This window comes from Ips typographus, linkage group LG16 (genome assembly GCF_016097725.1).
Source record: "Ips typographus isolate SLU linkage group LG16, UJ_Ityp_2.0, whole genome shotgun sequence".
Classification (NCBI taxonomy): domain Eukaryota; kingdom Metazoa; phylum Arthropoda; class Insecta; order Coleoptera; family Curculionidae; genus Ips; species Ips typographus.
This window is the reverse complement of record NC_138437.1, coordinates 3249653-3276479: the sequence shown is the minus strand read 5'-3', so window position 1 is coordinate 3276479 and position 26827 is coordinate 3249653. Positions and strand designations below refer to the sequence as shown.

General features: G+C 31.9%; 1 protein-coding gene across 1 annotated transcript; it reads right to left on the bottom strand.

Moving 5' to 3' along the window:
- Nucleotides 1-85: 85 nt before the first annotated feature.
- Nucleotides 86-25898, bottom strand: LOC145738738 (uncharacterized). The gene is made up of 2 exons (XM_081993747.1): nucleotides 25829-25898; nucleotides 86-12224 (listed from the first exon to the last, which is right to left on the bottom strand). The coding sequence occupies exon 2, from the start codon at nucleotides 12181-12183 to the stop codon at nucleotides 9154-9156; it is 3030 nt and encodes a 1009-aa protein (XP_081849873.1). The 5' UTR covers nucleotides 12184-12224; nucleotides 25829-25898; the 3' UTR covers nucleotides 86-9153.
- Between the last annotated feature and the right edge of the window lie 929 nt (nucleotides 25899-26827).

Sequence of the window (26827 nt, the reverse complement as noted above, 5' to 3'; positions counted from 1 at the left end):
TGGGAAAAAGTATCAGTAACAAACCAAATCATTGTGTCAACTATAATCCAGGTTGCAAAGGATAGTAAATGAAAGACAACGGTAATTAAATATAATAATATATATTTAATAAAAATATATATAAATAAGGAGAAGAATAAAAATAAATATATTAGGTACAATATTATCTGACTAGAATGACATGACTAAAAAAAACACGCAAATCAAATTCGGGTATGTGACTAGGATAAGAATAGATTTTAATACACTACGAATTAATCTCTACAAATACACACAATTCAATAAATATAAAACTTAGATAGCCTATCTAAGAATAACAATATTTTTGGACACTGTGCGATAGTAAAGTATAATGCTAACATACATAGTTTATATATTTTCAGTTAAAAAGAGGTTTCCAACTCCAACTGCAGAAATATAATATAAATAACACATGAGAATAGATTATAGCTTAACGAAATTTTATATATTATATAGAACCCGTATAGTAAATGGTATAACGAATAGTTTTGTGTCTCGCATCCTGCCTGGGTCGTTGACGAAAAATTTTCCAAAAACAAAATATTTTTCTACTACGACATTTAAAATCGATTAACGTCCCAGACAAGGCTCGTGATTTTGATTTTATGCTCATTTTACTTAATTTTAATCTACGGAACCTTCAACTTCTTAGCCTACACCTATGATTAATCTAAATTGGAAAATCGCCTTCCTTTTTTTTTGAAACATCCAATCGCAGGGACAGGACAATGTCCCTTAATTAAAACAAATTTGTCAATTTGGCAATATTTTCTACCGAATATAATCTGTTTTCATACGTATTGATGGCGGATGAAACCAAAACACATTACAATAATTATCACTTATTTGTATGATATTTTATAAAATCCTTAAAATGGAGGTTTACAGTAACCATTTGCTTTCAAAATAGCTGATCTTCCAGGCAAGCTTTGATACATTTATAAGGTTGAAATGGCTTCAATTCCCTCAATTGCATGCGAAATTTCGGGGTTTATAATCTAAATAGTTGTAGTTACTCTTCGATTGCATCATTCACGCTCGTACGTTTTAGAGGAAAATATAAAATAATTGTATAAAAATTATAAGCAATTAGTTGATTTAATATATACATATTGTATCTCCGTTCTTTAAATTATACTTTCTATTAATATATCCTATTTAATTTTTCTTGGGTATTTTCATGGCTAAATTTCATTATTTGTTACATAAAACTTTTAACTTGATTGTGTAGTAAATAACTGTGCTTAGTTCTGGTTGGATTAAATCTAAATGAAGACAGGAAGCATTTGTATGTTATGAGTTTTATTTGAAACACTTTAATAACTTATTGTGGAAAATAAAGACAGTTTTATATAACAAATAGATATATATGTGTAGATATAAATAGGAATATTTTTGGTCCAACAACTAGAACTATATTATGGCAATGTATATGAGGTAGATAATTTTTTATTTATTTCGTATGTTTAGAGGAAGCTCAGTTATGCTATGTACTATTTTAGTGATTTGTACGTAGTCTAAGGAAAACGGTGACCATTTTTAAACTCATCAATACTGTTTGTTCACTAATGTGATGGAAAATTTGGTTTATAACAGTTGGAAATGTTAATAAGGCCTGCTAATTCGTAATCATCTATACAACGTCGAGTCCTGCTAACTACATTTTAAGGGGTAACTTTAAGGTTCTACTGCTTCAGGGTAGCCTCGTTATATGACTAGAATAAAATAGGGAATTTCAGGTTATCTTATACATATAGTGTGTAACTGTAAAAAACCTAAAATTGGACGCAAAAAGAAAGACTAGAATATTTGACTAGATAAATACGACCACCCTGTGTACAATAAACCAATACTATGAATTTTCAAAATTAATCAGCCAAAAACAGCAGATGATTTCCATAATGTAAATTTGGACGTTGATCCTTATAACTACTTTTTTGAACGACTAAAACTACAATGGCTTTCAGTGACATAATTTATACGGTCGTATTGTAACGCACAAATTCGCTGCGACAATACCACGTGCGTTTATTCAAATTTTTGTCGTTCTTCCCCTCGAAAAATGCATGAAAAGTGATTCGAAATTGGTATTTGTTACAGAATTCGCTCTTTTTCATTATTTTGGGGGTTGATTCGACTGGGCTGAGAAATTAGCATAAAATGCACACCCCAATAAACGGCAATTTGATACCATGGATTGAACTGACTGTTTTTCGCCTCAATAACTGCTCTAATATAGAAGTTTGTGTAATATACGTGTTACACCCTGTATATGGTATATCGAAGTTTGAGTCATCCTGTATTTGCGATGCAAGCGTAGGGGACGAATTTTTTCCCATTTTTAAAGGCCTACATGCAAATTACTTCGTTTCTTTGACCTTACGCCGATGTCCCTTCGTTTCCTAAATTCTGTAAACATCTGCCAAGGGTGGTGGTCAAATTTACCCTCTTTTAAATTGTATTTCATGGGTCCGACGTGCATAAATCCCCTTTTTTGTAGTTTTATGCATCTGGTGAAGTTTACGTTACATTTAAAAGTGACGTGTAACCCTTAACTGTTTAAAATATAACTCAGTTTGATGTCTCAAAATTCTTGCCCCTAAAACTAAATTTGTACTAGTTGGAATAAAGTAAATATATTAAAGCCTTTTTTTTTAGAGGCTTATTTGTAGGAATATGCAGGTAATTAGCAATTTTCAAAGGCACACAGCTTAGTAGTACTATACTATTTATAACTAGGATTTGGCGAAAGGTATTTGAGTTTTGTACTATACAGTAAGATCAAATTTTTACCTCGAAACATTATTGATAAATAAATTACCTTTTCTTGTTTTGTAATTTAAATAGGAATCAGTATATTGATATTAGAAGGAACGCGTTTTCCTAAGACTTAAATTTTGTGAAATTATATAATATGTACATTGAAATGTATTTCTAAAGCCCACCTAAACAAGACTACTTTCAGACACACGCATAAATTAATGTTTAAATCGTAACCATATTGATAAACAATTTTTAAGCTATTAAAATTAGTCTAAAAAGCGTTTTTAATTTCAATTTTGATTTCTTGCTATACATAACCCATCGTTATGAAGTAAATTTAAAACCAAGGGTTGATTCGAGATTTGCAAGGTGGTTTCATCTTAATATGTAAATTATAAGGTTATTGTAATAAACATACATCAGTCCAGGCTTGAGATTTTTATCCTGTTAACAATCCAAATGTGTTTTAAGAGTGAAACAATTGTGTAATGCAATAAAATTAATCAAACATTTTTGCGGAAAGTGTGAAAATAATGAATTTATTACAACAGCCTTAAATGGGTTAACCTCAATCGATTATCTTGCTGAATCGATGTCCTATAAAAGAAAAGTCAATTTAGAATTGCACCCTGAATTTATCTCATCCCTAATGTTTAATTTTGAATAAAAAATCTATATTATAGATTTGCTCCTGGTTTAATTTAATTCTGACTGAATTAACTGAAGACTTGTGTATTTATTTTACTGCCAGTATATATTATGGACTGTGGACAGTGTGTCCTAAATTAATTTGACCCTGTTAATTTTCAAGAGTGTGCCAAAATTACTGTGATTTTATAATCTTCTTATAAAACGGTTTAAATGGTTAATGTCAACTGTTAAAAACATATTCCTGTTTGTAAACTGTGGTATATTTAGGGGATTGTTACGCAAGATCGAATACGATCGGTTAGATATTCTGTAAATAATTCTTTAAAGTTTTGGGTACTTAAATTGCTACAGTAACTGTTGCTGAGTAGTACAAGTTAAAAAATCAGTTGTTTATATTTCAAATATTACACATTTCTTCTACCAGGTGTTCAGAAGAAGACTGGACATAGAAAATTAACATGAGAAACTTTTTAGCCATCCCCGTATTTTTTAATGCTCCTGAGTTTTGACTCACAGAAAATGCGAAATTTTTACTGATAACCATAAGTTACGTGTTTATTTTAGTGATCACTCAGAACTACTTAGGAATATTTAAAGTGATTTTGCAGTGCAAGTTGTCTTCAGTTTTAGTTCCAAGGTATAATAACATTAAAACTGCAAGAGTATCCAAAAATCAATAAAAACTGTAACTGCATCAAGTGAGGCTCTAAATTTTTGAGCTAAATTAGGTTAAGTTAAATTTGAGCTAAGGCGATTAATAATCTGCAATTAATGACTATAAACTTCAGTTTAATTAATATAAAATGATTTTCAAGAAATTTTACGATTTATCATGTAGTTTTGCAATTAAACAGAATAAACCACCCTACCTAATCCCTAACGTTAAATAAAAAGTAATTAAATACTTTAAATCACAAGTTACTGACTTTTGGGGTCGTTTTATTACAATAATAAACGCAATTTCAAACAACTTCGCAACTTATAAAATGATTAAGCAATCTCCTTAAAATTAATTTTGATTTTCCTCTCCCTCTTTTAATTAGCAAATTAATGTCATGAACAAACACACCAATAATTATTAAAGAAATAACTTAGCGAATTTCAAACCATGAACGTTTTAAATTAAAAAGTTCAACCCTTCTCTAAACCTTTGTGCCTGCCAGCTTTAATTTGTTTCAAATTGTATTTTTAGGATCAATACATGAAAAATTTGACACAAGGTTCACATCCACCTATCCGGTCATAATTAGAATATCGATCCTGCCTTTTTCATTAGGGTGGGTACGTTTAATGGCAGACTTTAAATAGGCTGATAAAAGATTAAAATTTAAATTACTCGGTGGTAAAGATCGGGACTTTTAGAAGGTAAGGTTAAAAAAACAAATTTTTAAAACTGTTTAATGGTAATGAAATGTAAATATCTCATAATCCATTAATTTTAGACACCCAGTTAAAAATGATTGTTAAAATCAAGCACGATTTTTAGCCATAAAAATATTTGAACTTTTGATATTATTAAAGTCTATTTTGAAGACTTGTAAAAATGTGTTTAAAAAAATTTAACTATTGCATTTTAGAGCAATGGTAATTTAGAAATATTTATGATCTTACAGCAAAGTATGGTGACCCTAAAATGCAACAGTTCATCAATTACACGAAAAACGGAGAAAATTTGTTAAACAACAAATTGTCATAACCATTAATCTAGTTCTAAATACTACTTGTCAGGAACTCGATAGAAGGAAACCGTTGGACCAATCAGCTACTCTCATAGCACATTGGACCAATATGGTTGATTGTACTCGTTTCAGCTAACCCTGAGTTAATGTGGAATTAAAACTATCCAACTATTTATCATATTGTTATAACTGGTTTGTTTCTCTCATCATATATAGGAAATTTAACGTGCAAGAATTTGTACATTATTACATAATAACGAAAGCGGTAACATTTATGCGTATTTACTAAGTACACACACACATTTGAATTTGAAATTTCGTCACTCACAAGACTGTACACATTGAAAAAAATGGTTGTTATTCAGGGTGAATCAGTTCAGTTGCATTTCTAATTCATGTTTCAAATTAGAATAGAAGACCTATCAACATAATAACACCTAAATCATCGAAAATGCAACCACTGAATCAAGTACACTAAATTTTAATTTGATGTCATACTACGCATAGAAGTATGCCTTTGAACTTTCCTAAAGCGCATTCATAAAATGCTAATACACTTTGGGAGTTAATAATAAAATATTTTGCAGCAAAGCAGAGCAAATATTTTGTAGAAGGACCTCAATAGAAAATTAAAATCAGGTTCACTAACCTGATATAATATTAATAGTAAACTATTTGCAAAAAAAAATCTTGTATTTGTAGGGTTTGGATAATCTAGGAATACTGGCAACGTAAATAATAAGAAAAATCAGGTCACAGAAACGAGAAAATATAGTTTCATAAAATTGGATTAAATTTGTGTCTAGCTTTGTGAATGTTTTTTTTTTCTAGATCGATTTCCTGTTGGTGTTTTTGACCTGCAGCGTTAATGAATGCTAGAATAATTAATATTTCAGTTTCCGTGATTTGAAAGAGAAAGTTTTAAGGCTTTGGTGGTGCAAAAAGCTGCTATGTTAAGGCGCTGTTCCAGTCTATTGATTTGAAATCCATGATAGCTGTTATATTTAAAGTTAGAGATATTCGTCATTCCTGTTTTTAAGTGATTTTGATATAAATTTAGTAGCTGATAATGTAGGAAACGATCGCGCCATCGGTATCAAATTGGAAATGCTGGTTCACGACTACTAAATTGGCTGTTGAGCAATCTACATCTAGAACTTAATTCATACGTACATTTCTTGTGAACTAATATAGTATTATATATCGAGATATAAAATAGGAACTTCTTTAAACATCACCTAAAGCTTTCTATCGTACAAAACATCATCTCCCGATATATTTAAAGTGAAAATCAACAGATCATATATAAAATTTCACTCAGTCTTTCTGTATTTGCATAAAAATATGTGCTTATTTGTTCCTCGTAATATACGAGGCAAAACTTTGCAAATATAGGAATCAGCTTATTTTATAATATATTTTATGATTATACAATAACTATTGGATAAAAGTAAAATAATATAAATCACAGGTGTTGTGGAATGGCCATCAATTTGCATAAAATAACACCTCTGTACATCTTGAACAACCAAATCGAAAAAAAGTCGCAAATAAACCCGATAATACTTTTAAAAACACCTACTAAATTGTACTATCAGGGTTGCTCATCAATTTTTATGAATCAAAATTTTAATTAGTTGTGTACAAGGGAGGTTGTGGTAGATTTTACCTGTAAGAGCAGTATTTTTACCAGAAGTATGTTTGTACATTTTTTAAATTTATATAATTATCGTTTTTATTTGAAAAAGTCTAAATCAGAATTTAATATGCAGAACTATTTTAGATGGAGATAATTTCGAATATCAACAGGTTATCAATGTACCTGTCCCTGAAAGGTGCGGAAAAAATGCTATTACTACCCAACTTTACACATACCACAGTCCAAAAGTCGATGATATTGGAGATACAGGGTGTCAAAAGTTCAAATTCGTATTAATTTTTCCGAAATATTTTTTAATAATTGGTGTATTGTTTCAAAACTTGTGGTGTGAAGAATTCAAATCTGCTCTCATTTCCCTTGTAAAATGCAGAGGGGACCACCTACGGTACCTTGTATGCATTTAAAACCAAATAACTTTTTTGAGTAACCCTGTACTTCAAAAATTTTTATTCTCCAACGTCTTTTATTTAAAAAAGGTATACGTGGTAAGAGTTGATTTGGGCAGTCGTTTTTGAGATATCGGGATTTAATATCCAGAAATTTAATTAAAGAAACGTATTAATCTATGTAGCATTTTAAACATTTTTTGAAAGCTTTTTTTTAATTAGTTTAAATTTTTGTTGTTGATAAATCTCTTATTATCATTCTTAGTAGATAATAAAATTAACACATTTAATGTATTTTTTTTAACTTTATGACAAGTTTTACTGTTTAGTGAGTTATTTTAATTAAACACCAACGCTTTAAATTGTGTTAAATTTTTTTCAATAATAATTTAGACGTGGCCATCATGATCAGTAGGTACATTTTTTAAATGCCTTATATCTTATACCTTTTCAGGTAAAGATATAGGAGAATAAAAATCTTTATTTAACAATGAAATACAAGGTTACTCAAAAAAGTTATTTGGTTTTAAATGTGTACAAGGTCCCTCTACTTTTTACAAGGAAAATGAGAGCAGATTTGAATTTTTTACACCACAAAACCCCTCTTATTAAAAAACTAAAACCACAAACTAAAAACACAAACAAACTAGAACTTTTGACACTCTGTATCTCCAAAATTATCAACTTTTAGATTGAGGTAAGTTGGGTTATATCGTCATATTTAAAGCTCAAAAATTTGTGGTAGCATTTTTTCGGCCCCTTTCAGGGACACCCTGTATAAAATATACATAAACATAAGTACGAAAACGCTTTGATATTTAAAATTGTCTTTCAAAAGTAATTTCACGTGTGCTTTTTTTGCCAAAAAACAGGAATGTAAATAAAAAAGACTCAATTTTTATTTCTCAATCATGTTTTAATATTAAGTTTTCCGACATTCCTGGCTCAAATTTAAAATACTTCCAAAAAATTTTAGGGTCTATGTTATTGAAAAAATTAGGTTATTTCTACAAGCTTTACCTTTTACTAAATGTTTAAATTTTTGTTGTTTAGATGTTTTTTGTAATAATATTAAGAATTCCTGCCTAAAAACGTCATTTTGAGTTTTAGTTGGTCAAATAATTTTGCAAATAATTGAAAGCATAAAAAAGTGAAAAGTAAGTATTACAGAAACTATTCGCTGAACACCATTTTAATCCTCAAACCCTGAAAAAATTAACTCTCCATAAAAGTGTGAAATTTCTGATATTTTACTGTCACGACATTTAGAGAATTTTTGAACTAAAAACATTTTACCGTTGATAAGTCAGAGAATAACAAAATCAGCCAGAAAGAAAGTTGATTAAAAGCCAGATGTAAAAGAGTCAAAATATCGTCTTGTTTCTACAAATAACTAAATATGAATTGAAACAAGTTTTCACTGTCAAGATAGTCTCAAAGTCTTCATGTAGTTCTTGATATGTAAAGTATTACAAAATGAAAAGCTATCATTGACATACAGTTAGTCTCACTGCAGTAGGTAACTTAACAAATTTACTAATGAATACATTTTATAGAAAGTCTGTTTTTATTCAATTTTTATGCTGTCAATATGCAAAATGTTTTCTTGGTCTTTTATCACTATTTCCAATTATTTTGACACCCTATATTTTCAACAAAAGAATCGTTTCCCTACTTATGTTTATATGGGTATTTTCTATTAACGACCTACCACCTGGTAAAATTTATTGATTAAAACGTGAACCTACCCTTATTTGGTTTAGTAGTGTAGTTATTTTGGTTGGGACATAAAGTTTAACAATCTTTTGTCATGGAAATATATAGTTATAGGAACCAAAAGTTCTCATACAACCAGTTAGATGTTTTGACAACCACAACCCCCTTGATCACTTAGATCTTTGAAAGTAAGAGTTTTACTGAAACTACGGTGTTATTTTCAAAACTTAAAAGCACCTAAACACAAAAAAAAACTAAGACCTGATAATTTATAGGGTTAAGCAGGCGTAAGGGTAAAAGTAACAGTTAATGGAGCGGGTTGTTTTTGTAGCATAGGTAAGAAAACAACTGATGGCACAACTCTGCGATCTGAGGCAGAGTCTTCCAATAAAAAAGCTTGCATAACATACCCGGGCATTTCCGATGAATTGTCCTCGTGAGGATAATCTGGGTTGGATTGAGGCAAGGCATAAGTGGCTGGAAGCTGAGCTTTCTTCGCTGCGTTCTGAAGAGATTGGCTGACTTCAGATGGCAGTTCAGTTAAGGTGAACCTTGGAGCTGCCTTGTTCGGTGCGTCGCTATCTTCATTGTTGCTTTCTGGGATTTCTTCGAAACTATCTCGAGGTTGTTCTTTACTCGTGTCATTGTGGCCATTGAGGGGAGGATGTAAGGGTAATACTGACTGGTGGCTGTACAGGTGGCATTGAAATAAATCTCTCTCCAAAAATGACTGAGGGCAAATAGGACATTTGAATGGGTTGTTTTCGTTAACTGAATGGGTTCTTTCGTGGATAAACAATATTGGCAGTAATGGTGAAGAAAATGGACAGTAAGAACATTGATACGTCTTAGATTCCTCTGAGCCAAAGACTGTAGATAAAACGTTTTGAATCGAGTTGTTCTTCAAACTAGGACTATTTCTTTCTGACTTAATAATTTTGCATTGTTTTTGGGATAGCTGTTGAAATTGTTCCAATTCTGACCATTTCTCGATTCCAGCTTGGCCGTGATCGCTAATTAAGTGTGCTTTTAACCACTTGCTGCTTCTGAACCTTCTACTGCAAATTGGACACACTTCAGTAAAGTGAGTGAAATATCTTTGACTTAAATCTGCAAGATCACCAGGTTTTAAGGCAGGGTCGGGTTCAGGGGTAGATGTGGTAGGTTGCAAAGTTGGTGGTTCTCCTTCTGATTTCTTCGGTTGTAAAATGCTAGCTCCATATTCTACGATCCCGTGTGTGTTGTGTTTGTGCACCCGAAGAAAGTATTTACTGCACAGTTCCTTATTACAAATATCACAAACGACTCCGCCTATTTGAGCTCCATTTTCTATCTCGATACCATGCATTCGCTGCATATGTGTTTTCATAAAATACTTATTGCAGAGTTCTTTGTTACATATCTCACAGTAGCTACTGGTAGGGGTTACATTTACTGACAAACGACGTTCTGGGACGCTACTACTAGGAACAAATTTACTGGACATTGGTTGTGAAGGTTCTTGATTGCTTTCCTCCTTTTTAACTTCAGGCACTGTAGTGTGAATTTCCATAATGTGTTTCTTCATATCTTCTGCATTGGGAATGTCCTTGCCACAAAAATCACATAGGGTGTTATTGTTGCTGTTTTCAGAATCTAGCCCTTTATCGAATTCCGGTGTATCTTCAACAAGCATCCCGTGCTCGGTTACCATGTGAGCATGCAGAAAGAAACGATTCTCAAATCCTTTACTACAAAAGTTGCAACTGGTTGCGACCTTCATAGCATCGATGTCATTTAACTGCAGTATCATAGTTTGTAATTTCTGCAGGTCTTCACTTATGTTTTCAGTGGTCCCTTTACTGGCGTCTTCACTTCTTTGTTCTTCACCAAGTCTGTCTATATTATCAGGCTCTTTTGGTGACATTTTTCTATGCATGGTGCTGTTGTGTAATTGCGCTAAACTACTATTTTGGAATTTAATTCCGCAAACCTCACAACTGATGTCGTTTGGAGATGTAGTTTTACGCTCATTTGATTGTTGTTCTGTGACTATTAAATTTAAAGGACTAGTTTGTACAGTGAACGGCCAAGGTTGGTGCATGGTTCCGTCAAATTTTTGGTCTTTGTCATCTGCTATGTAAATTCCGTGTCGCTTCATCTTGTGAGTGCGTAAAAAATATTTGTTGCAATACTCTTTGTTACACATTTCGCAATACGCTTTGGGGTTCATTACACCTATTTTTCTATAACGATTGGATAAATCGAGTTCCCGGTTAGATTGACTTGGCGACATTTTCAAGGAATCGTAAAATGATAGATTTTCTTCAGACTCGTTCTTAGCTGAGGTAGGTTCGGTTGGAATGTTATTTTGGCAAATGTCTACAGTTGGTTCCTCTTGCATTACTTTGTCGCTTTCGGATGATGAAGATGGTCCATTGGAGGTTGAGGCTGACAGGCGGTTTTGACCGTCTGTTAGATCATTTTCCGGATAAACCGTCAGAGATGGTTTTGTAGGTTTATTCGAAAATGTACAAGGAAAAGCTATACTATAAGGATTCAATACCGAAGTTTTGAGTTCACTTTTAGCAGTTACTTCTGGACTTTGTCCTTTCGAATAAGGTGGCATTAGTTCAGCAGTTGAAACGTCACTATAAATGCCGTGCTTATTGGCTTTGTGAGTTTTCAGGAAATACTTATTACAAAATTCCTTATTGCATAAACCGCAGTAAGCATCTAGGTTAAAAATTCGAATAGGTTTAATTGGTAAGTTATCCGATTGGTTTTGCTGAGACATGGAAATGAACATAGGATTTCCGGAATTAAGTGGCATTCCATGCACATTGTTATGTATCCAATCTTTGTTCCTCATTTCGTCTGCCCACTGTAAATCTGGCCTTTGTAAACTCAAACATAAAGGTGCATCTTCGGATATATTATTAGTACTCTCCAACTCATCTTCTGGTTCCTTTTTCAGTTTAACGGATCGATGTTCGCAGTTTATGTGTTTATCAAGCTGGCTGTCAGATTCAAACGTTAATTGGCACATGTTACATCTTAAATCGTTATTTTCGAAAGACTCTGACGGTTTATTTTCTAAATACGTAGAGTTGACTTCGCCCGATTCAGGTTCGGAATTATAGATTCGGATCGGCGTTGACTGTTTTCTGCGCTTTTTTGATGATTCTGAAGCCGACGGTAAACTGCGACATCGTTTCGAATTTCTAGAAGAATGGAAATTGGTTGTGCTGCTTGATATTTGTTCCCTTGTCGATGGGTAACCTCCATGCGGTAGTCCAGTGCTTGAAGGTATTGTGACGGATGTCATCGTTTTCCCTTGTAGGCGACATGCAATATTCGTATAGGTCCCTGAAAAATACAAAAAGTTTTTGTTAGTTCTTGTTCATCAAAACATTCAGTAAACAATGTGATATTTCCCATTGTTTGAATAATAAAAGTGTCAAAAATACCTGACAGAACACTAGCTCAACAACCACCAATTAAGTAAGACTCAAAATTTTAGTTTGTCAAAGGACTATTTAAATTTAATTCTTTCAATGTGCCCAGGATAAGAACAGCCACTATGGGAATCTTAAAAACGGTTAGAGATACAGATTTAATTAATGGCATTTAAAAACATTTTTGTCTGGTTTTGAGATATTTTGAAGAAAGGGAATTTTTTTATTTTACCTTTTACGTTTTTGTGAGGTTAATATTGGACCTATATCAAAACTAATGACGCTTCTCTACTCCAGTTATAAAACTCTTTAAACTGACATTGTCAGTGTTTAATGTCAATGTTTTGTATTTGTAAAATCATCGTCAAATTTTTTCAATACAGTCCCAATGATTTTGCTAGATTCTGAATACCCTTTTCATTCCGAATTCAGTAATGTATAACACTAACATGACATAAGTTTTTTTTATTTTGGTATTGGAAAAAACTGTTTTTTTTTGCGTTATTTTTAAGTTTAAATTAATAATAATCATTTGAATATAGGCGATTTTTAATTAATAAATAAAATAAAAAAGAACTTTCAAATCCGTAATAGAAATATTACGGTCAAAAAACAGAGTAAAAAGCATTTTACCATAAAGTGTAATAATTATTGAATTGGGAATAAAAAGCGCTTTTATCTGATATTAATAAATAAACACCGCATTTAAAAAAATGAGGTTGATGATGGTTCCGCAAAGACAAAACGTCGAAATGGTAAACTGATAATGCCACTGTAAAGAACTTTAAAAGTTGCTGTGAAAGGGTGTCATTATTTTGAGTTTGGGTTCAATAATAACGACAGAAAAAAACCAAAACGTAAAATCATAAAATTTCCTTTTTCATATCTCAAAAACCAAAATGTAATTTTATGAAAGCCGTTATTAAGTAACATTTCTCCCATTTAACCAAATCTGTATCTCTAACCGTTTTCAAGATCCCCATAGTGGTATTCCTTATTTTGGACACACTCTATTAATTATCTTCAATGTAAGAAATAAGCTAAATGTGATCTTTACTATTAATTGAATTTTAATTCGATTTTTAAATTTTCTTGATTAGCATATACAAGGTGGGATGCAAGACTAAACCAGCAGTAAACAGCACATGTTTTCCATTTAAAAAATCCTGTAACTATTGCTGTACCCACAATCTCAATCATCACACTGTATATTTTAAACCAAAAAGTTAACAAAGCTCATACAGATTGCTTTTGCAAAAAGTTTTAACCACTCAGTATATCGATTTTCTTAAAATGTAATTAAACATTTTTGTTAAATTTTTCAAGGTGTTAATGATACAGCTCTATAAAATGCATTTTTTTAATTCTTACAGGGATACTGATTAATTTCTTAACAGTTCAGACGGATAAATAGACAATTGCCACTGGCTGAATAGATAGGGTATCCCACTCTAAGACTTACTGTGAGATATAAAATAGACGAATCACAGGCAAAATTCAGCGTGTGATTTTGGTGAAGAAAAAAATGCATTTTGGCTGACTTTTGGAGCAAAGAAAAAGTCGTTTAATTTCAATTATACTTCAACTAATACATAAAAGGATCTACTTTGTTATATGAGAAAGTAAATGATGAATGAAACTTACAGTAAAGTTAAGTCACGTCAGTAAGTGGGCACCATTTTAACTTTGGTTTTTTGGCTTTATTGCAAATTTGGTTCAGTCGTAGAAAAAATAGAATTGTGATCAAACTTGTTTTTGTGCCATAAGGACATTTTACCCCCCGTTTTGTTCAATATTAAAATGTGCAACACAGCCATGTTAATGCAGAAATAAGTTACAAGCAAAAGCCACTAAGTCAATTTTTTTCAAATTTTAGTTTCTTATGCCATCAGGTCACATTTTATGCAACCTCTTTACAGCAAAATCCACTAAGTCATTCAAGAAATTCTTAGTTGAAATGCATAAAATATCAAATTAATTTCAAGACATGTAGATGCATCTTTCAAGTTAAATTACTCGAAAGTCGATATTTTAATGTATTTTGCAAAATAGAAGATTTAACAAAATGATATGTTCTGTAAAAGAATTGAAAAATGTTTTTTAGTCTTGAAACTGTGTTATAAATTAAATATCTAAAAAAATTATAACTACATGAACAATGTAACAGACACAATATCAAAATACACACGTTCGTCGAGAGTGAAAGGAAAAGATCTGAGTCTAATGGCTAATCATTAAATATTTGCGAGAGTGGACTATGCAAGGAAGTAGGTATGATTCATTCCCAGTTCCCTCATATTGGGAAATTTGGTATGGCCAGTGTCGGGGGACAATAGAACAACATAGGGAATGACCAAAGTAAATAAATCGCCAAAGAGAATAATGGATGTTAAACATTTTTTGCATGTCGCACTTACTGTACGGCCGGAAGTAGGAGCCATTTTGCTTTTTTGCAAAAGCAACCTAAGACCTTGTCAAACAAACTAATCGTAAAAAAAGACCCCGATGAATTACGGCGTCATGACCAAACTTATTTTAAGTGTTATCGGGTTTCTATTTCACTCAAAACTCAAAAAACAACACTTTTTACCTGACGTGCTTGAAATAGAGCCGGCTCCGCACGCCCCTGTTTATCCCCCGCTTTTAGGTTTTCTCTATTCAGGCAGTTTCTAAGAGAAACGGCAAATGCACTTGCGGGGGTAACAATAATAGAAACCTTTATTAAACACCAGTATTTGCCATTAAAACCATTTTTACGACTTCGCTTGGAAAATCAATAGGTTGTGCTTTTTAATTGCTAGACGGCTAAACCGGGAAACGACGTAAATTGAGAGTTCATATTAAACCCGCTTTCGTTATTTTCCTTCATGTTTGTTACAAAAATAAAACCAAATATTTTGCTCGGAATTCACTGTGGTGTGCTTCATAAACAATTTAAAAATATATTTTTGTAACACACCAATTAGTCTAATTAAATCAGTGTTGTCCAAATCTAAAATTATCCAATTCCTACGTAACTTTCTGGTAATCATTTTTTTGATTTTAAAATGTATAAAAAGAGATAAAATTCAATAAATACACACTTGAAAAACACCGTAATAAGAGTAGAAATAGCATAGACATATTAGTTGATAAACACCAAATTAAGTTGCACAAAAGAAGATATTAAGTACAACACCAGAAGATATGCAGAAAAAACAAAAACTCTGTATGCAACTGAAAAGAGGAATTACATGCAAAACTTTTAAATTAGAGTTTTCCTTTATAATAGTTTTCTTCAAGTTATTTTTTTTTTATCTTGACTAATGTATGTAAATTTTTTGAAATTTTTATTGGTTTTTGGTATTGGTTTTATTATTTTTTTGTAACGTTTTGATGTGATTGGTCCTTTATCAAATACATATATAACACAGATCTCGTTCACAAGTTAAGAATGTTCATATTTTTTGTTGGTTATTCCTTTACGCTTTTTTCAAAACTGAACAATTCCATGTTTTGATCATTTAAAACAAAAAAACTGAAAACCAAGAAGAATTCCACATAATATAATGATTACCTACATTTTATTAGATCTTTGCTACTTGCTTTTTCTTTTTATTAAACTCATTTCAGCAAGACTTTTATGCGTAGTTCTTAAAGAACCTTAAACAAATTTGTTTACGAGTAAGAAACTCGATATCTAAACTATCCACTCGCCCCTAATCATTTATTTAATTTAACCAACCTTCAGAGATATATCAAAACTTTCCATAAGACCTCAATGTAAAAGTTGAAAAAATTCTTTTACACATCAAAAGTGACAGGACGTAATTCTTCTCTCGCTTTGTTGGCAGATCATTTTTTCATTTCTCTTTACAGCTTAAGGCAACTTGGGTAAGACCGAAAATCAGAAATATTCTGTAACGCATTTTTTTGCAAAGTCAAGAAAGAAAACTATGCTAGTTTCAGTGGTTATCACCATTTGTATGAATGCTGATCTAGGAAATCTCTATGTATATAACAAAAGAACAGATATAAATGTCCATATTATAGGCTTGAAAATGATTAATAATAATTGTAATTTTTATTTGAAGTTTTCATTAATTTGTATTTCAAGAAAAAATACCCTACAGCTTGTAGCATCTAAATGCAGTTGTTATGTTTTTCAAACTTGTCTAAATTAAATATAAAATAATATAATTATGCAAATTATCTCAGTTTAAAAAGGCCCAAACCAATTACCCTCATCAATTTACAATCATCAACTGCTACACACTGTAAATCATACTAAATCTACTTTGCATGGGGTTGTGCCACAATGGAGTCCAATCACTTTCATCCCCATTGAGGTTTTGGCATTAATAATCAACTTTAAATGATTTCTTATTTGTCTCTACAAACCAAAACTTTGCAGTTTTCATATTGAAAGCTACGTGCTAGTAAGGTTTATTCATAACAAATAAATATCATGCCACAGTGTCCAGTTTTTAAACTTTTATCATAGGTAGAGGAGAATAAGCTTAAAACATAAAAACCCTGATTGACTACCAAAAATTTTATGTTTTTTTTAAATTACAGTATCACTAATAATTAATTTTTAATAAAGCTTGTTTTATAAAATGTTTACTACTTTTTACTACTTTTTAGTTTTTTCCACTCCGTTGCTATGATGCTAATTTCTAAGTGTTCTATGAATAGTTTGCAGTATTGTTCAAAACTGGCCTATTTCTAAGAGAGAGTAACAATAACAAAACACTACAACTTGAATAAATTGTAAAACAATGATTGTAACTACAGAACATTTATTATTAGAAGAAGTAAATACGATTTGAAAATATTGACAGATACACTTAAAACTATACTGATGACAATGGTGATGACGTGCAGCGCTTTAATTTGATTTTTAGTATACGTTCCAAGTACACATACCACTAAATGCTTTATACACTAATTTTTATACAGTGTGAATACACAATTAGTTTTACTGAAACTGAAATGAATAACTTGTTGATATACGATATGACATAATATATCAAAAATATTGATTATTGAATAATAATGAAATTTATATTAAATATTGAGTTTTAAAATATAACCTAAAAAACTATATGTAATTCAAGCATTATAAAAAAAGTACTTAGCAACACTATGAGTGACAGTCTCTAAAATATTTAAATAAAAAATGTATATTTTGTGGGTTGATTAAAAATAAAAAAATAAAATGTTAATGATAATAAATATAAAACTAACCTGTAAAATTAGGCACAGTGAAAACAAAGCACCCGTTTCATGTCACTTACGACATTTCTCGTTAATAATCGACGCAGATACGTATGTGTGTATATGTAGCTGCCTTCTCGACGGTCAGCACGCACACTATCAATAAGAGGGTCGAAAAACCGAATCCCGTGGCCATAAACTACCCTCTCCCTCCCCTTCTAATTCCAAGCAGTGAAAAGATGCCCCCCACTTCGTCCCTCGGCCCTGGTGCAATCTTTGAACTTAATTAGGAAAGAAAACGGCGAATTTGTAGGGGCGGCCATTTTCAACCTATGAAATTTTTCTTCAAATTTTGCCACGTTGCCAATTTTTACGATAATTTGCTTTAAATCTGAGCAGGCACAAACCAGGTCTCTATTTCAATAAAGGGGCTAAGTGCAAAGTGACAGACTACAATTGCTCAGAGCTTAAAATTTGTATAGAGCAACTGGTGATATTGCACACAATATTTACTCTGTGTACGTATTTTTCTAATTGAACTCTTCCAATTCTGCCTTTCTCATTAAAAAAATATATTGTCTCATTTGTCTTTAATATGTTTGAACCAACCGTTTCAGTACATTTCATCTTCCTCAGAACAGGGGTGGAAAATAAAATTTGGAATGCTCTGTTTCAAAATTGCTAGTTTAGAAGAAATATGGAGAATTGTTGAATTAGTTGATTTTTATCAGAAATTTAACACTAAACCAATTCTAGGAGACATAGTTTTATCAAATTTTATACCCTGATCAGTCTGTATTGTCAAATTTTAAATTCAATGATAAGTCAATGATCAACATACTATAATTTACTTCTTCTCTAAGGAAATTCCATCTTTAGGTTTAACCATTGCACCAAATACCATTTTTCCAGTTAATTTATGGCTTATTACTAAGTTAAAGTTATGAATGAGTTTCGCTTTTCATTCTTACTTTCAAACACTCATCTAGATATTTCTTTTAAAGTCTATTGCTCTGACTATCTACTAAACATTTGCCAAATGTATTGATTAGTGACAAATTGGCGAACTTCTTTGACCACGTCCAAGCTAAACTAGGAATAGATGGCGCTGTAGTAGTTTTCTGCCAGAATATCTTACCGTCACTCGCTTATGCTGGATAACAATATAAGCAAGTTCCAAAAACGAACTTACACGCATAACTGTCGTGAAAAGGAAGTGTAATCTCTTGGTTGGCATAGCATTAGTTGGTTGCTAATGAACATGTCATTAATGCTACGCAAAATTTAGAAGAGTCCCATTCACGACAGCTTATACGTTTTTTCTCTGGAAAATAAAATATAATATTTAATCACGTGATGGTAACGTGAAGCGCCATCTGTGTCGAAGGCAGCGAGTGCGCAGACGCAGAAAGTCTAGTTATGTGCACAGGTAATGCAGATCGCTAGAATTGGTTTAAAAACTATTGTTTTCTAAATTAAATTCGTGGTTCTTAAGTGAAGTTTAGTTTTGAATGTGACTGTGACTGTGAATATAATGCATGGAAGGATGAACAAGGTATAGAAAGCGGTTTTATCTTTAAAACAAATCTGGCAACCCTGGAAAATAGATTAGCTATATTGATTCCATATTAATTGATTATATCAATGGACAGCATCTAAATCAAAAACCAAATATATCTAGGGCTACTGTAATGTAACAGGAAAATTTACCAATTTTACCAGTAAAATCCAATTGAACTTGTAATGGTTGCATTGAAATTTGCTTGAAAAATATCATTTTCCTGTCATGGCTGTTTTAAGCACATTTTTGGAATTATCATTAAATTTCTTATCCAATAACACTAGAAAATTTGGTTTGCAAAATGGCCTGTAAAACCCACTTGGAGTGAGAAAATGACTGTTTTAAGCACATTTTTGAAATCCTCATTAAGTTTTATAGACAATAACTTGAGAAACACTACAAAATTTGGTACAGACAGAGAGAAAACACAGTTTGAAAGTACAGCCAGAGACAAAATCGCCTGTAAAACCCACTTGGACTAAGAAAATGACTGTTTTAAGCACATTTTTGAAATCCTCATTAAATTTTCTATCTAATAACCTGAAAAAACACTACAAGAATTGACACAGTCAGTGAGAAAAGCGTTGTCAAAGTTTGAACTGAGAGAAACACAGTTTGAAAGGAAGTCAGAGACAAAATGACCTGTAAAACTCATTTGGAGTAAGAAAATGTTTGTTTTAAACACATTTTTGGAATTGTCATTAAATTTCCTATCTAATAACTTGAAAAACATTACAAGATTTTGTACAGTCAGGGAGAAAAACTGTGTCAAAATTTGAACTGCCCGAAACACAGTATTTGCAATTTATCAGTTACCCATCCCTACAAAATACACTAGTTTTGCATTTGCAACGTTTATCTGTCTTGCTTTTCTAAAAACAGTTTTTTTCACATATGTATACAAATAATTAAAGTAATTTAAATTAAAGTCACAGCTCAAAATTTAAAGAAAAACCATAAATTCGACAGAACAACAAAAATGATGGAATACCAATAAAATTTCAAAGATTTCTAACATTTGAAAATAGCTTGCCAAAGCAATAAGCGTCAAATAAAGCTGATTTTCATTGAAATAGATTGGAGGAAATTTGTGATGTCATCCTAAATTTACTTTGATTTTCTGTACATAAAATTACTTTATCTAGGTTAGGTTTGTTGGTATTAACTTTAAACTTATTTAAGAAATTGAACCAATTTAACACTCTACATAAGTAATTCTCAAGTACTATATTATAATAAATCTTGTGAAAGCTTATATTACAGTTGTAATTAAATTTTTACTGAGACTGACCGAGTTTCTCGTATTAAAACTAGATTTTCAGACCTCAGTTGTATTGCTTGAGACCAAATCCAAAACATAAGTAAACATATTTTATGAATAATATTAATGGCTATGAAAACACAATATTTACAGGAATAGAGAAAGGTTGCGCATAAATGCTTAATAAAGGTACACATTAATGCGGACTTCATTAATTTTAAAATTTCGACAATAAATGATGAACCACCGAAAGTAATGGCAGATATTATCAATAAGTAATACAATAATCAACCACTGAAAGTTTAAACGACCAAGGGTTGCTTTACTACCTCATAAATAATTTTACTAATGACTATTCTAAAAACTATGCTGGTTGTCTTTTTGTCATTAAGGTGAGGGTTGTTAGAAGTAAAATTTCGTGATGAGGAGCCTAATGATAAAAAAGTTTTGTAAAACGCAGATTATGTATGTTTAAATAATAACATCCAGATGTTAATAATTATAACTTCGTGTAAATGTTTTTGTAACAGTTGTTTGTGACGCGCAATAAATTGTTTCGCCAACATAGTGGGATCGTTAGTAAGAAAAACTGGCGTTTGATTGGTTTAAATTTATATAAACAGTTAGGCTTATCTCCTATCAATTCTCATTTTATCGATTTTCACAGTTATCTGCAATTATAACCATGGCGTAGCTCTTGTAATTTAATACAATTAACAAATTGACGAAAAGCTAAATGACACATCACGTTTGAATGGAACGTAAAGTGCGCCACTGAAACCATCATGTACCTACGCATTAAATCGATTTTATTTTTTGATAATATTTAATAAAAGAGATAAGAGCAGTTTGTAAACTAAACTAATAAAACCACCTGTATTGACATAAGGTAATATAGGGCAGAGCTACAGTCGTCAATTTTAAATAAAAATCCCTTGTTTTTGTTCAAATTTTGTGCTCCGAGATATTTTGGTTGGATTGGCACATCGACCCTCATAAAACTAGACAGTGATTGAAGAAAGACCCGAAAATATAACAACATCGACAAATCCAGAGTTTTATTTTAATACCTCGCTTCTATAATGACCTTCGCTCAAAAACAGTAAATTTATTTCAGGGGGATATTTTGTAAAATAAATCGATATGCCTGAAAGAGACTATCGCGTGTATACATTAAAATACATTAGGTCAAGCTGGTTATATTTATGGAATTTTTTTTAAATCGCTCGAACACGTCACTTTTGAGGCCACATTATTTGCTTGGGAAGGGTGAAAACTTCAGATTTTCGCTTGTCCCAAAATTGTGACTTTTGTTTTTATATCACCTCGACAGGCTTATTGGTTGCAGCCAGTTTAAAGGTGAGAATTTTCAATTATAAAATATTCCATGGAAAATGCTATACAAGATTGTCTTACGATGTTTGTTGTAGAACATGTGACTTTTATAGAAATGAATATTGAGAATTTCTATCTAAGCTTTATGGAGTTTCATCACCTTTTTGAATCTAGAGGAGTTGGACTAATGTGATTTCCCGACAAAACAAGTTTGTTTAGCTTCATATGGATAATAGTTTTGCCCTAAATGTAAAGTTAAAAGGGTAGTACAGGTTGGACTCTGTAGTTGACTAAGTAACATAAAGACTGTTTTGGAATTACTTTTCTTCAAAACAACTTAACGAAATAAGTGATTATTATTACCACTCAGTATTTGTAACTAGCATTTTCCACCTATAATTTATCTATAAAAATCGCAAATTTTAAAAAATCACCCTATGTGATAAACCAAAATATACAAACAACACTTATTCACGCAAGTGAATTAATCCTCTTTTCTTAGTTTGAACTGATTGCAACAAATGCTAACTCTATCTTCTTCAAGAGACTCTAGAGTTCGCTAAATCAGTGAGCTCTCAATAATGATTAGGCATATATTAAGCATTATCTTTATTAGAGTTTCAAGGTTCTTTCGGTCTAAATGGCCTAAGGATTTCAAATCTTGTCGATACTGACTGGTTATAGGTCCCCTAAACTGTTTTTATATGTTGTTTATTTTATTCACGTTTCCCATGTTGTTACTCGTACGAGTCACCTTATCTTACACATATTTGCAATAATAAAGCGAGTTTGAAATATAAGTTTATAAATTCTTTCTTCGAAATGACATGTTATTGCCAGTGTATTTTCAGCAACCAGTTCTTCCAGATTATTTAGAACTACTTAACTAAATATTTCAAAAAACACTTCAAACTGGAAAAGATATTGAGTTTATATTGCAAACATTTTTGTGCTCTTATGGTAAGTTAACATTTGTGTAAATCACAGCACTGTTCGTAGTTTGTGATTGGTACAAAAAAAAGCAGCTTTCAGCTTGCTGCTTTTTCTAGACCAATCACAAACTACCCACTGTGCTGAGATTTACGCAAATGCTGCACATGTAAACTTATATCATATCCACCCCACGTGTACAATATTTGATTTTTGTTTTGATTACTATGTTGAGTAGTCTACTCTCCTAGAATTCTACTAGCATATTAATCAAGAGCTATAATTGGAAACGGGTTATTTTCTTGCACTCTGCACAACTTGTTCTACCTACAAATTGAAAACAATAACACAAAAAGAGACACGTATTATGCCAAAAATGGTTAGGTTAGGTTAACTTTCTTTAGGAAAAAAATACTTAGGAAGGCTCCTAGACAGCAATTCTGACAATTCTAAGCCAGTGAAAAACTTGAGACAGTAAAATACTCCTTGTAAATGATTTTAACAACCAGAAGGCAGTAAAAAAGATTGAATCTAGCAAACCAAAATTTCTGTGAAGGCTTCCAGGCATGATTACTAAAAGCTACCAAGAAGCATCCTAGCGTCAATTTGACCAACATGAAACAGTAAAATGCTTTTAAGTGAACATTTTTACAATAGAAAGACAGTACGAAGCTTCTAAATGTTATTTGACTACCCAAAGCTTCTAAACTGCCATTTTGACAATTTGAACAGTAAAATGATTCCAGACAACGATTTTGACAACAAAAAGGCAGTAAGAGGTTTCCTAACTTTGTATGAGTGTCTAGGAAGACTTCCAGTAAGGATTTTTGACTACTCAAAGCCACCAAGAAGCTTAGTGACTTTGTTTGACTATCTGGAGCTAGTAAAATGGTTCTTGGGCATCATTTTGACAACCGCAAGAAGATTCAAACTTCAATTTTACAATTATTTATTAAGTAATAACCAGTAAACGTCAGGTTTTTAAACTACCTACTTAATTTTTTTAGTACTTGACTAATAAATATTACAGAGATATAGTTTTTATTTACTAAACAATGAAATAACAAACAACGTACAGGAAAGTTATTAATTATATTTTTATGTCTTTATGTCTTCTGCAGGTTATAAGGTAAAAGGTTCTAAAAGACATTTTCCTTGATACATCAGAAGAGGAACAGATAGGGGGGAAGGTTTCTAAACTGCCTGGGAAGGCTTCTAAACTGCCATTTTGACAATTTGAACAGTAAAATAATTCCAGACAACGATTTTGACAACAAAAAGGCAGTAAGAGGTTTCATAATTTTGTATGAGTGTCTTGGAAGACTTCCAGTAAGGATTTTTGACTACTCAAAGCCACCAAGAAGCTTAGTGACTTTGTTTGACTATCTGGAGCTAGTAAAATGGTTCTTGGGCATCATTTTGACAACCGCAAGAAGATTCAAACTTCAATTTTACAATTATTTATTAAGTAATAACTAGTAAACGTCAAGTTTTTAAACTACTTAATTTTTCAAGTACTTGACTAATAAATATTACAGAGATATAGTTTTTATTTAGTAAACAATGAAATAACAAACAACGTACAGGAAAGTTATTAATTATATTTTTATGTCTTCTGCAGGTTATAAGGTAAAAGACATTTTCCTTGATACATCAGAATTTATCATGGTTTAAAGGTGGCAAATGCAAGATAAAATCATAAAATTGCTATTTCTTAGTGTGGAGGTACCTTAACTAGAGGCTTGCAAGGGACATAGTCAACAGGTCGCTGTAAATGTTAGAAGAAAGTTTACAGTTTATTTGCAATTCTAGGTTGATGCTCTTCATCAGATACATAAATTGTCATAACAGCTATCATGTATAGGTCTGAACACTGACTACATTAGAGGAACCAGATAAAAATAATGGACATAAGAAAACACGAAGACAATTTTAATTCGCATTTCAGTATTAGTCGGAAGAAAGATGATGAAAACAATAGAAAAAAGCTAAATTTAAAGTCTTCACTTTTGAGGTTAGTAAAGTTCTAAAAACTTAAACATCACAAAATCAGGGAAAGTAATCTCAAAATGTTTAGTACAAATTGACAAACAAATTTTATATGGATTGATTTCAAAAACAACCTGATTGAAAGCTTTCACGTGAGAATAATATTGACTCTGTAACAGATTGAGTCATCGTAACACCTACTAATTCTTCATTATATTTTTGGGGTTGGATAATTGTAATCCAGATGAAGAGTTCCAATCGGATGAGCAGGACGCTAAAACGAGATGTCGCCGAAAAAATTGACCGACAAACCATAGGCATAGTAGGCCTTTATTTTAGTAAATAGTACGTATATGCATGTAAGTGCGTGTGGCAGCATGGCAAAACGGATCAATAATCCTCCCACACTGGCAAGACCACTGGTCAGAAAAATGGCCAGTCGCGCAACCTTCATTTTAAGACACAAGTGACAGACACGAGACACGCCTAGCCAAAAATACTAATTCTTTTCCGTTCTCCGTTGCCTTAGCAATTAATTAGATTTGCCCTGCTACCTTCCTCCCTCTCCCTTTATTTCGCTTTATCCCCCTTGTCCCCACATATGACCGGAAATATTACGAGAATTCTCACATATTCCCTCTTTTCAAGAAGAGAGAAACTTTTGGGGACCGTTAATACTGTGCTGAGCTTCGGTCTCTGGATTGTCACAGTTATCAATTAAAGAACACCAAACAGACTCGGACTATGAGTGAAAATAGAAGGGAAATCAGATGAAAAATTGTAAACAGAAATAGAAGAGAGCGAGGGATCGTTCAATCAAGTGCATGGAAAGAGGACAGGTAGAACACGTGCATCTGTTCATGCATAAATAATGTCCCATTTATAGTCGGATTCTGCTCAGTGCAGCCGATTTTCGCGACTATATTACTGACTAAACCACCAAATTCAAACAGTTTTTATAAACAATATTGATTAACGAACATTCACTATCGCGAAATAAAGTAAACAAAGCCGCAACGTCGTATATTATAGTTTAAATTAACCACCCTACGCCCTACTCTCACCCTACTACTCTGGAAATACTGTGGCAAGATAGATAACCTTAAAACCAGTGTTCAGAAAGCAACTACTTTACGAGTCGGCTTTTTGCCAAAATCGTAGAAACTACTAGTGATGAACAATCACTGGAAAAACCTAAACAACCATCTAGTGCTGTAAAAATACCAAAAAAAACACTTACCAAAGACCGATCGCTAATTTTTAGAAAATTGTCATCGCTGGCACACTGGCACCTATACGACACTGGCGAGGTGTATCTACTGATAAATTAAAGGGGCTGCCCGGAAAATCGGTTCGTAACGCGCAACTCCACTAAATTTAGATGACAAAAAGCTGTTATTTGTTAAAGAATTGCGTCGATTATATTGTTTCTACTTTCACTCATATTTTCCATGAACATGTACTTATGGATGCACACGTGCCACGAGGTCCGCAATTTCCAGGAAGAATATTATCCAACACACCGAGTGAACCCGACAGTTATCTTACCGTTAATTTCCATTTATATTGGCTAGACTCGCATGTTAGTAAATTGTGTTTCATAATCGCAACAGTTATGACAACAATATTTCACATCACATTATTTCACATGTTAAAAATTTGTCATCAAAATTTTATTTACACTGTAAAAAAATGCTACAATATATGAATTATTCATGTTCTATTGAATTCATGATTTCTTCCATGTTCTGCACTACTAAGAATGCAGTATCGTCTGCGGAAATATTTCTAGACGGATCCTAAACATAAACCAGAACAATTTCTGTAATTTGAGTATACACTATGAAATTTTTACCCTGAAACTCAAATTTACCAATCAAATTAAGTTGAAATGTTGGATTTTGGGAAAATTATTATGATTAGCTTAACTGACAAGACCTAACGCTATTAAAGCCATTGACGGGGAAGTACTTAATTTTTGCAAATAAACAGTCTAAGGGCCGGTACTTTCACCTCCGAATAAATTTATTCTTAGGATAATTTCTATAGAAATGACGGAATTGACCAATAGCAGCGTCTGATTTCACGGTTTCCATAGATATTATCCTTAGAATAAAGTTATTCTGAACTGAAAGTACAGGGCCTAAATAAGGTAAATTAAAAGTAACAGATTATAAGGGGTAAGTTCGGAAAGAAACGGTCTCTTATTACTTATTAAACAAGAGAAAAATTATCAAAT